This window comes from Aptenodytes patagonicus, chromosome 5 (genome assembly GCF_965638725.1).
Source record: "Aptenodytes patagonicus chromosome 5, bAptPat1.pri.cur, whole genome shotgun sequence".
NCBI classification, from domain to species: Eukaryota; Metazoa; Chordata; class Aves; order Sphenisciformes; family Spheniscidae; genus Aptenodytes; species Aptenodytes patagonicus.
The window spans coordinates 36,811,918-36,824,477 of record NC_134953.1 but is presented as its reverse complement, the minus strand read 5'-3'; the positions used below and the strand labels follow the sequence as shown (position 1 = coordinate 36,824,477).

The following is a 12,560-nucleotide window of genomic DNA, read 5'->3' as shown; positions in this document are numbered from 1 at the left end:
GTTCTTGATAAGTATTCTGTGAGTATCACATCCACCCAATGGCAATTATATCTAGATCATATTTCCCTAGATTCTTTATGAGGATGACATGAGAACCAGTGACAAAACCCTAGTGAAGCCCAGATTCATGACGTGTTTCTTCTTCATCTATAGGCCTGTTACCCTGGGACAAAGGGAAATTAGATTTAATATGACCCAATCACCTCATCTAAGTCAACCTTTTTAGCGAAGGCTGATTAAACAGTTTGTTCTTTTGTTATTCTCTTCCGATAGCTTTACCTGTTTATCCAATTATATTGTATCTAAAAATATACAGGAACTGACATGGCAGCCCAAATGAGGCACTCTCTGAACTTGTTCAAAGGATGCTGGACTTCAACAGGCGTGCTACAGTTCTTAAAATTGGAAGAAGACAACTGGTGACAGCAGATACTAAACTTGACAAAAGAAATTCAGCTTCTCCAACTGTCAGTATCAGACACCCACACAGTTCATCTTTAGGGAACATCCTGTGTATTCACTTTGCCATGAATTGCTGAATATCCACCATTCCCTCTTTCGCCTCTTTATCCAAACTTGAACAATTATTCACTCAGTAGAAAAAGTAGGACATTTTGTAAAAGGTGGTGGACACATTTTACTCATTTTAACAGAATCACTCTTAACTGTGCCGCATTCAAGAAAAGTACTTCAATATTGGCATTCAAACCACATCTGTATAATAGTCTTTACAAGTGCCTGTCTTATGCTGACCTTCATGATAAAATAGGCTCAGCTGATGTGCACATAGTATATGACAGTGATCTACAAAGTTTGTTCAAGAAAAAACAATTAAACATCACAATTGGAACTGTTTTAAAACAGTCTGATTGAAATATATTCCTGTCCTTTGGGTGATTTGGAGAGATCTTGTTCACTTCTGCCAAATGTTCAGCTGACTGCAGCAGGGGAACAAGAACATAGGTGAGATGGCTTCTTTCCCCTGCTGAGTCTGTGGTGGAATGAAGAGCTTAGCTCTCAACTAAGGCAAAGCAGGGACATGAATTGGGTCTTTTTGAATCTATGCCATTATCTTAAAACTACAGTATGTGAAGAGCATGTTATTTTGTATTCTTGTTTGTAAAGGCTCTGAAAAGTTTTTCATGTGCTCCATCGGGAGAGTGGGGTTTGTTTTCTTTGTAACCTACAAAATTGTAGAAAAAGAGAGTTTTTCTCTCTTTCTTCTCTATACTTACGTGACACACTGCAGCCTACAAAGCAGGAAGTTTTAAATAATTTTCAAAGGGAGATTCTTCCCTTTGAAAAGGATATCTGGCTCACCTCTGTCTCAGACGGAAGGAGTTTTCGATAACACAAATAATTGCTTGAATGCATTGTGCTTCTCGTGGCTTTTCTTTCCTTCCTTCCTTCCTTCCTCCCTGTAAGTGGTAAGAATTTTGGTGGTGTGGATCTGGCCAGTCATTTGTTTTAGGGGATCAGGAAAGAAAAAAATGCGTGTCGGTCTAGGACTTGCAGAGAATAATCATAGGTTTACATGAAAGTCAATTCCTTAGAGTGTAGCCAGGGACAAAGGTGGGCAAAAGGCCAGTTCTTTGGGCTGGGATCTCATTGACGATGAATACACCAGTGAGAGAGTCAAAATCTTCACCAAGTAGTTACTCCCTATATGTCCTCTATTTTTACCATTATGTGGACAATTTGTTCTGACCTTAAAGTTTTAGTATCTGTGATAGTGAATTGACTGAAACTTGGAAGGGGCTGAAATGAAAAGAAACGTCAATCTTACCTAGTAAGTCAAGTTGGAAATGGGAAAATGCAAATAACCCCAGTGTTGGAGACTCCCAGCTACCAGGGATAAATAGCCTTCTGAATAGTTAATTCAAGGAAATTAAAGAAAAAAAATACATACTGTTTTTTGGAATAGAAGAAAGAAAAATATAAAAAATATAACTTTTTCTCTCACCTGGTCTTAACTGTTATCTGCTACTGCAATAAAAAGCATTTTGTCTTAAAAGTAATGAAAAAATTATTTTCTCCTGGTGGACAAAATAAACGTGCACTCATCTAACAGCAGTCATTCAATTTAGATCTTTATTTCACATTTACCATTATGTTGTCTATTTTGATACAAAATCATATCTGTGCTTGAAAGGCTGTGCATACAATTGTTTTATTTTGTTGCTGTACACGGTTTTAAAGCAATATGAAGAAAATGAAAGAAAAATCAAGGTCGGAATTGTAGTTTCCTTTGCCCAGTGGATAATATGTCTCATTCCACCTGAAACTCATTATTGTTGGCACATAGCAGGATACTGTATGTCACAGTTCCTTCACTAAAATGCCTGCATTCTTGAACTCAAAACAGTATTGAAGCTGAGGGCTAGGAAATATCATAAGTGTCCACCAATCAGCAAATATGTATTAGATTATAAAACGAGGTACTTTGATTCTCTAGACTCTGTAGCCCAACTCTTACTTTTGTGGGTTTCATGCCTTTCCCAGCAAGCTTATCCTACAACCATGAGGAAAATGTGTCTTGGTCTTCTCTGGATTGTTTTAGTTTTGTTTTTTTTTAAACAAAACAGGAAAAGTATTCCTTAAAATAGTTACACTTTTTAATTCTGTGACTGCAATTATAACATAGTTATACTTTGGGGGACCTGTAATTTCCAGTAATTCATATAAGTGGGAAAATTAACCTTATGACAGAGTAATTCAAGCATAAGTAAAACCTCTGAAATGGCACGGCTTGAAAAACATAGGCATTACATATTAAACTGCTTGCCCGTTATTATAAGTAATGCAGCCACTGCCTTAACTTTCCATTTTATGGATGGCAGATGTTTTATAAACAAGAATAAGTCACAAAATACTTATTCTTTAATTGCAGCACAATTACAGTGTATTAATAGTTGCTATATGTAACTGTGTGTTTCTGATGGCCTGCAGTGCAAGAGGTGGACCACTTCACAGAGAAGGTGATAGATAAAAACCACTATGGCAGTAGAGCCATCAAGACCAACAGGCCAAAAGGTCTACTCCCTTCCTGTGGCAGAAGGTATTATGAAGGGCCAGGAGTGCTATATGGCCTCATAATATCTTAGCCCGTGTCTGCTACCTGGCCTGTTTCTGACACAGGAAGGATATCTGACCCTTGTCTGGAGCAGACTGATAATCTTGCTCATGAAGAATAATATTAAGTAAAATATTTCTCTCACCATGCTGCATTTTCAGAAGTTGTTTCACTCTTTATATATTAAATACTTCACCAAGGCTTAAATGTAGGAAGAATACATGCATTCAGTATAGATTGAATGTTCTGATTCCATAGTATGAACTTGCACAAAACACACCACTTTTCTAGCTATACTAAACCTTTATTTGAAACAGTTTTAGCTGGTGGACTGTTTGCAAACAGTCCAATCTGGAGCCGTAGCCAAGTATAGGGCTGTGTCCTACCTGAGCCCAGTTTGGCTGTGGCTTGATTTGAATATCGGATGTTTTCCTATTGGCATTCAAGATACTTTTTGGTAACCTTATTCACATACTGATTTCTGACCTGTTCGCCTATTTATTTATCTTCTTCAAAAACAGAGGATGCATATTTGAACAATGAAGTCTTTCTCAGTTCTTAAAATGATATTGTAGAACCTTCTCAGGAGAGAGGGTGAGCATACCTGAAAGTTTTAGGGCAATTAAACCTTTCCCTTTATTCTTTCCTACCTGAAAGAATATTGCATTTTGTAACTTGCATACTTAAAAACACTTAGGCTCCTTCATCCCTAAGAAAAAGGAAAATCTATCAGTTATATTTCATAAAGGTTCCTTGGAAAAATTTAGTCTTCCTTCTCTCATTATGTTAATATTAATAGTTTCATGGACACCACTGTCCCCATTACACTGAGGTAATTTATTTGGCCCAACCCAATGATAGCATGCAGATTTTGAAATTCAGAAGTGCTCAGGCTGGAACAGGTGGCTCAGGCCACAGTGTATTTAAACTGTATATTTAATAATATCGTATTTAAACTGTATATTTAATAATATCCAGTGATTTTGTTTAAAAAAAAGAAAACCACTCTGACATAGACGTTTTGCAAATCAAATTATTTTGTGTTTCAGGCCAAGATGACTCAACTACCAGAGGCTGAAAAGGAAAAGATAGCTGAGCAAGTGGCTGACTTCAAAAAAGTCAAGAGTAAGCTTGATGCAGAGATTGAAATATGGGACGATACCAGCAATGACATCATTGTTTTGGCCAAGAGGATGTGTGTGATTATGATGGAGATGACTGACTTCACAAGGTAATTATGCAAAAAGTGGGTCTTCAATATTTATAAATGTTGGAGGCCATTGTCATATTGGCATGGCAGGAAATACTGAGTTTTTAATGTCAGGTGGCAGCGTCTTTACAAAATTGAGTGGCTGAGCTGTAGTTAGCTTTACCACACTAGCTAGTAGTAATGAAATGTTGGAAGGAAGGTTTGAAGTTTTAAACTATGCTTGTCCTTATTTTATTTTTTTTCCTTGTCCTCTTTTATTCATTTGGTTGGTTGGAGTTTTTGCAGATTTTTAGTGCTTTATTTTTGCTCTTAATGAAAGGGAAAAAGTAACAAAATAATCTTGATTTTAAGCTGTAGCTCTGTCTCATCTGTTGTTCTTCCTACTTGTACCATACCATGCTGTCCAGCATAAAACATACCGTACAGAGCATATGTCTGGCGGTACACTTTCAGACTCATGCATATTTTATATCACATTACTTGCAGTTGCTTTCATCAGAACTGTATCATGCTGCTATATGTAGTTCTAAAGAATGAAGTGTCCTATAGCACATAGCTTTCGAAGCTGGTATTTCTCTCTGCTGCCAGTATATGTTCTATGATACTTGTATACAGGAAACAGTCTTAAGTTCAGGAGCTTTTTCTGCCATGCACTGAATAAATGTTCAGTAAATTTCATCAAATTAATTGTACCAAAGGGAGGTGCTGGTGTTTGGGGTTTTTTCCATCTGGTTACTAATAAAATAGTTGCTGATAGGTAAGTGAAGCCTTAAAACACAACCACTCTTGCAAGACACTTCATGTCTCATAAAATAAGTCCTTTCATGCAAGATACGAAGAAAAATCCAAACCTCTTGGACAACTTCTTCAGGTGTGTGAATTAAACAGAGTTGCATAGAGCTGAACCAGCTAATAAAGCTGGGGTCTGGCTTACACCTGTTCTGGGGAAGACAGTTGTTGCATTTTATCATGCTAGCACTTTCCAAATTCACCTTCATGCGAGAGAGATTTAAAGAAAGACCTGCATGTTGAACTCTGCAATCCTTTTATTCTTTTTAAGAGTATATGATTTGTACTGGGATCTTTAAAAAAGAACATATTGTGCCATAAAGTCAGTCTTCACAATTAAAGTCACCTCTCATCAAAATTCTTTAAATTATTAGCTTTAGATTAATCAAGATTATCAAGGCCAGTTCATAGTCTTTAGTTTTGCATCTGTGGCTCTCAGTTGAACACAGCATAATCTGCAGTTTCGAAGAGCAGCTCTTGTCCAGTGTTGCTGATATCCAAAGAGCCCACGGAGAACTCTGAAATTACTCCAGTAAAATCATAGAATCATAGAATACCAGGTTGGAAGGGACCTCAAGGATCATCTGGTCTAAACTTTCTCCACAAAAGCATGGTCTAGACAAGATGGCCCAGCACCCTGTCCAGCTGAATCTTAAAAGTGTCCAATGTTGAGGAATCCACCGCTTCCCTGGGGAGATTATTCTGATGGCTGATTGTTCTCATTGTGAAAAATTTTCCTCTTTTGTCCAATCGGAATCTCCCTAGGAGTAACTTGTACCCATTACCCCATGTCTTTTCCATGTGAATCTTTGTAAAAAGGGAATCTCCATCTTCTTTGTAGCCACCCTTTAAATACTGGAACATGGTGATAAGGTCTCCCCTAAGCCTTCTTTTCTCAAGGCTGAACAAACCCAGTTCTCTCAGCCTTTCTTTATATGGCAGGCTTCCCAGTCCTTTGATCATCTTCTCTGGATGCTCTCCAGCCTGTCCACATCTTTTTTGCATACCAGACACAGTATTCCAGGTGTGGCCTGACAAGCACTGAGTAGAGTGGGATAATGTCTTTATCTCTGCTGGCAATGCCCTTGTTGATGCAGCCCAGCATCCTGTTGGCTTTCTTTGCCGCAGCAGCACACTGTTCACTCATATTGAGCTTGTTGCCCACCCACCGCATAGACCACTTGCCTAGACTGTAACACATCAGTTTCTCTCTAGGAGGAGGCTGTGGGAAACCATATCGAAAGCCTTGGAGAAATCCAGGTAGACAATGTCCACTGCTCGTCCCACATCAACCAAGTAGGTTCTTTGTTGTAGAAGGCTATCAGGTTTGTCAAGCACGATTTGCCCTCGGTGAATCCGTGCTGGCTTTTCCCAATCACACGCTTCATTTGACTTGTGATGGCCCCCAGGAGGATTCATTCCATAACTTTCCCAAGGACTGAAGTAAGACTGATGGGCCTTTAATTTCCTGGATCCTCCTTTAAGCTCTTCTTGTAGATGGGGGTGACATTAGCCTTCTTCCAGTCTCCTGGGACGTCCCCCGATCTCCATGACTTCTCAAAGATTATGGAGAGCGGCCTCGCAACGACATCAGCCAGCTCTCTTAACACCCTCGGGTGGATAATGTCAGGGCCCATCGATCTGTAGGGGTCAAGCTCCTGTAATAGTTCACATACCAACTCTTCCTTCACTGACGGTGGGTCTGTGTTTGCATCGACCTGGATTTTTGTTCCCAAGACCTGGGGCCCAACAGTGCTGGAAAAGACAGAGCTGAAGAAAGTGTTGAGAACCTCTGCCTTTTCAGCATTGTTGGTGATTAATCCACCTCTCCTGTTTCACAGTGGGCCAATATTTTCCTTCTAATGACTTACTTGAAGGTAAAATTAAAATCTATTGGGAAGAGAGAGCGGAAATCCTAGTCTTTACTTCAGAGTATGGTAGGGAGCCACATTATTGGAAGATGGATTTTGATTATTCTCTTTGAAATTTTAGGAAATGTATTAATCTTTTTTCTTCATAGATATTTAGACTGTAATTTGAGATATGCAAGTATACCTCTGTATTATGTGTTTGATGCTTAAGTTGTAATTTCTTGGGGGTAGGACTATCCTACCAAGTCTTTTGTTCAGTTTCTAGGACTGTTAGTAACGGAAACCAAGGTCACCCTATAATACTGTATATACAATAATAGTCTTACAAAATACTTTTGTATCTTGCATAACTTTACCTCACATCTTTAGAAAGCTGGTTTTGAGTAAGCCCATCAGTAATATGTTTTCAAGTTTTGTTTCTTCTTTAATGATGCCAGACAAAGTCTTGTAAACTGAAGGTTTGTGTCTCTCTAAACCATAGGTGAACTCTTGTGCATCTTCCCCTTCCTCTTAATTGTTGCTGTATCAAAGGTGGCAGTTAAGTGCTGAGGAACACAGCTGTCTTTCTCACTTCCTTCTCCATGAAAATCTGGGGATGAATAGTGCAGAGGCCACAGCAAGTACCAGCTCACCTTAGTGTCTGATCTCTCCAGTCTGTAATTCCAAGTTCTTGGACATGGAAGAAATAAAAGATTCTGACATTTTGTATTTGTTACATCAGAAGCCACTCAGGCAAATAGTAAATTTCTGTATTTGAATCACTTGTTACCTAAGCTGATTTCTGTTTTCCTTCAAATGTATTATCTTGCATTCATTTTTATTTAATCTCAATGAGTGCTTTCCAAAGCTTTAGTTTTTCAAGGTCATCTTGGCATCTTAGTGTGTTTGCATGTGTGTATTATCCTGAACATCTATGCAACAGTTAAAACCAAGTTAATGTTGGTATCAAAGGAACTCATTATTCAGACAGAAGGTAATGGGAATGGTGATGGCATAAAGTATCAATGTGTATGCCCCAGATCATTTAACAAAAATGCTTCAGGATGACTTCAGTGAAGGCCACTGATAATCAGTGATTGCTCAGTGGAAGTTAGGAGTGGTATAAAGAGTAACCATCTGAAGTAAGTAGCTTATTATGGCTTAGCTTCCTTATTTGATTATAGAGGCAGATGCCTCTGCTTTTTTTTGAGTCTTGGCAGAAGGGATCTGCAGAACCTCATTCGAATGAACATCCATGAGCATGTCCTGCAGATAGACGCTAGGCCAGGCTACTGTAATTTTATGTAACACGTATTTTTCCAGCTTTCTTTAAACTTTGTGTGTGCTACATGACATAAGCTTACTAAAACTTGATGATGAACCTTGCTGCGGTGAGCCATCCTATAAATCATTGTCATAGAAAACTTACACTTGACAGATGGAAAAGTAATTGAGCAAGAGCAGAAATCTATTATTGGAAGTTTGTAGCAGTTGGCAGCAGCTGCTAATCGGTGGTATGAACATGATAATCAGGCCTGTTTATGCAAAACCTGGTTATATTGGGTACTGGAATCTATTAAAAATTCTGTAAAAATACCATCATATTTGCAGTGGTAAGCTTTGGCCCTGACAGGCAGAGGTGGAGACAGTGGATAACAGGCATTTGCTCTGCTGAAAGTGCGGTCCCTTATTTCTGTTTGGACTCCACCAGACTTGTTGGGGGATAACATGAAGTTCCTGCCAATTTTATTCTGTCCACTAAAGGTTGTTGCTGCTAGAAATGAAAGAGTTTGGTAGAGGTTTCTTTCCTGAATTTTACTTTGCTGAAAATGAACTGGATTGTAGTTTTAGTTTCTTTAGGGGAGTTAGAGTGAATAAGGCAAAAAGAACAGGGAGTGTGAAATTGTCCCTATATTGTCATGGCTTCAACAGCAAAGGCATTCAGCGAAGCTGAGAAACAAACGAGGTATCAGTGAGTCTGCTGATGTTTTCTATCTGTCTTCAGCCTGTAGCTGCAGCTGCATTTCTGTCTTTCTCATGAAATACCATCTTGGCTTGGCTCTGCTAGCTTTCCCAGTGGTTGACCAGAAACCTGTACTTCTCTCTCTGGCCTTATGCAGAAATGAGCAAAGCCTGGGAGACGGTTCCCTTGTGCCTGTCACTTGTCATCCTCCTCTGAATATGCAGGAGAGGTGCTTTGTCAGTTGTCTGTTCAAAGGGGCTAGGTGTTCTCAGAGCATCTTATGGGGTCAGGATCTATCCAAAGTGCATATCTGTATCTCCTTTGAATGCCTGCTGTGCAGAACTGTACAGAATAGGGTTTCTTTAGTTTTCTGATACCTTAGGGATTCACTCAAGATAGCAGGACATTTGGTTTCTTTGGCTAGAGGGGGTTTAAACTTACTTTTCATCTTCCAGAGTATTAGGCTATAAATTATTGTGAATTGTGGGAGATACTTTAACACCATCCCATGGATACTTCCCTGTGCAGAAGAAGAGTTTGCTTGGCTAGTGTTTAGGGATTCCAGTTGCTGTTCCAAAAGCTGTATATGTATTTGTCTGTTAAATATTCATTGGATAGTTTGGGGACAGGAAGATGAATATTAGGTTCCTCCTTTCCACAAAGCCATTATTTCTGTAGTCCTCATACATGGTGTACCCTGTAGCCTAGCAATTATGACATTTCTTAGTGAGATGTAGCAATAGACATGGGTTTATATTTCTGTGCACTGAAGTGAGACTTGGCCCAAATTCTGCCACTGTGGTGAGTGTTGATCGGTAATGTTATGGAGAAGGAAAAGCAGGTTCTCAGTTCTTGGTTCAGCTTTTGAAAGGTTTCTGTTTCCTGGGCGAGGATGAGATATAAGGATTCCTTTGTCCATAGTTTTTCCTATTGGCCATCTTAGATGACTTCATGATGAGCATTTTGTTTTGCGTAGATCCCATTTTGAATTATTTAACTCTCATTTACAGGCTGTCCCACTGTCTAACAGTGCAGTGTATGTGATGTGATGATTGCTGAAGGTGTATTTAAGTAAGTGCTGTGATGTTCACTTAGTTGCACCTAAGTCCCTTTGTAGTCTTAGGTGTCTGACGTCTGAAATGCCATAGCTGTACAAGGACCATTACTGACTTGAAAACTCAGTCCAAAGCTTATGCCTACTGGTTTCAAAACAGAAGTAGTTTGTTCTGGTTTTGAGCTTCCACTTCTCCAGCAGCAGCGACAGATCTGTCCTGCTGTGTGCGAATATACTAATTTAAAGGAATAGCTTCTGTCTCGGCAATGAATGAGTTTTCTTCCTTTAAATTGAGCTTTTAAGTGAATATAATTCCTGGAAAGAATCTATATAAACATAGAGCAGTCAATCAATTTAGCTTGCTGCTTAGACTTCAGTATATGTGACATTGTTTCATTGTGTTGATGGGTGGTATCTAAATGAAAGATTAGAACAGAACTGGCATCTGAACAGGCAGACTTCTAGGGGAGTAAGAGGAGGCTAGTTTGGATTTGGAACATAGGATCTATCTGGGAAGCAGATACTGTGTACTGTATTTTAGTTTTAAATCTTGGCCTGTGAACCAGTTGGTTCACCCCAAACAAAAGAGAACTTACAAAGATTTGACATTAAAGAAAACACAGTTTCATGGAACAAGGAACTCTGAAGCACTTACAAACAACTACATTAGGGTACAACCAGCACATATGACTCAGAGTTGGAAGGGTGAAAGAATAAGGATTTTGGTATGTATAAACATACATGTGCGCTTATATAATATGATTTTTTTTTTCTTCCTTGTGTCCTGTCACATTACATTTTCCCGGTGCAAAAGCATGAATATTCACTGATGGAAAATGTCTAAGTTTAAAAGAAGTTAGAGCTTTTAATTTTATGGGAAAAATGTATTTAATCACATGGGTCAGTCACATGTCAATGTTCTGTCCTTTTGCTGTATCTTCTGTAGAGGTAAATAGCAAGAAATTGCCTCATCTGCTATAATAGTTTTAATATTACTCTGGTGAAAATATTCTAATATCTCTGTTGATTGGCTAAAAATATACAAGAAAAGTCCTGAGCTTGTGGGGGAAGGTTTCCTAAACTTTATGTGTAAATGGAACAGGATTTTTTTTTCCATTGCCACAGCAGATTTATAATTAAGAGGGTATTTACCAATAAACACACACAAATCCCCTTTTGCTCATATAGAGGAATGTGTATCTAATTCAAACAGTGCTTAGGATCAGACCACTGCAATTTTTAATTCATGTTGAGAAAGTAGCAAGAAAGGGTCAATGATTTAAGCAGAAAGGGAAGTCTCTCATGAACTTGTTGAGAGTAGTTTTAGTGGACAGCCTTACTGTTTGAGTCTTGCTCACCAAGGGAAGTTCCTTCATAATAACAGAGAACTGCAGGATGTCTTCACTGCAAGTTTTTCACAGCACTTTGCTGACAGGAAAGATATTACCAGGCCCTCAGATGAGATTCGGACATACAAGGCAGAGCTTGCTGCCATGTTTGAGGTGATTTTAAAGATATGCCAGGGAGAGACCAGCTCTGATAACTGACTCCTGCTAGGCTGTTTCATGTAGCATGCAGTCTGTGGATTCAGGATTCACAGTGCCTGGTTGAAGCCTCTATGACAATCCCTTTCAGTTTTCTGTGGTATAAACAGTAAATAATCACTGGGCTTTTACCCCTACCTGTTTTGTAGGTTTGTTGAGATTCCAAATAGGGCCATATGAACACTTTATTTTTAAAAAAAAGTGCAGCTCTTGGCAAACTGTTCAGAAAATGTCTCATATTTGCTCTTGATACTTGACATTTGTTTCTAAAATGGCATCAATATCAGCGTTAATGTTAGAAAAATAGTAAAAATAGCAAAACAAATTGACGTGACTTGGAAAAATAAATCTAGCAAAGTCACCCCCAAAAGCTGTCCCCCTTTATCATTATAGTAAGCCTAAATATAATTCTGCTTATACCTCTGGTACTTCCAAGGACTGCAGCTTAGCCTAAAATTTTCTCTCTGTAGTACTCTTTGTTAAGACCAAGTGCAGCTGCCCAATCTAGCAAGTCTCCTCACCTGATAACAGCCACAATCTTCAGCCTTAGTTCATCTGCTCTCCCTGGTCTTCTAGTCTGCTTGGGAAAGCAAGAGGGGGGATCTAAAAAGAAGATGGGAAGTCAAGATGGCAGTTCTGTAGTTATTGGGATTTGAAGAGACCATGTGACAAAAAGATGATGATGGAAGAGGAGAGAAGAGGGATTCTGTTCCTATTCACATTTATCCATGAAACTCCTCACCATAACCCACTATTTGACTTACCTTTCCTGGTGTCCCTTTCCACTTCAGAGTTATCCATGATCCTGCTAGTTTCCCTTCAGCAGCCAGATGTTTCTGAAATACTATGGAGCTTTTCCATTGCACCCTAAAATCCACTGACTTCCTTGCCTCTTTCTGGCCCCTCCTAGCCCTCAGATTTCTATCAGTTCCATCCAGCTCCTCACCCATCTGGAAATCACTCACATGTCCCAGCTCTCCTACTCAGTCTTCTCCGTGGTCACCAACCCAGTCTGTCACTGCCACAAAAGATAATGGTACCTTTATTACTAAAAACCCTGAACTGAGTGCCATTACG

At 39.0% G+C, this 12,560-nt stretch overlaps 1 protein-coding gene across 8 annotated transcripts in view; it reads left to right on the top strand.

Moving 5' to 3' along the window:
- CTNNA3 (catenin alpha 3) overlaps positions 1 to 12,560 on the top strand; it is a 582,319-nt gene that overhangs the window by 511,101 nt on the left and 58,658 nt on the right. For all 8 annotated transcript variants that reach the window (XM_076339356.1, XM_076339363.1, XM_076339358.1 and 5 more), the window contains one exon: positions 4,123 to 4,304. In XM_076339356.1, the coding sequence (XP_076195471.1) occupies positions 4,123 to 4,304 (182 nt within the window). The remainder of the gene's footprint in view (positions 1 to 4,122; positions 4,305 to 12,560) is intronic.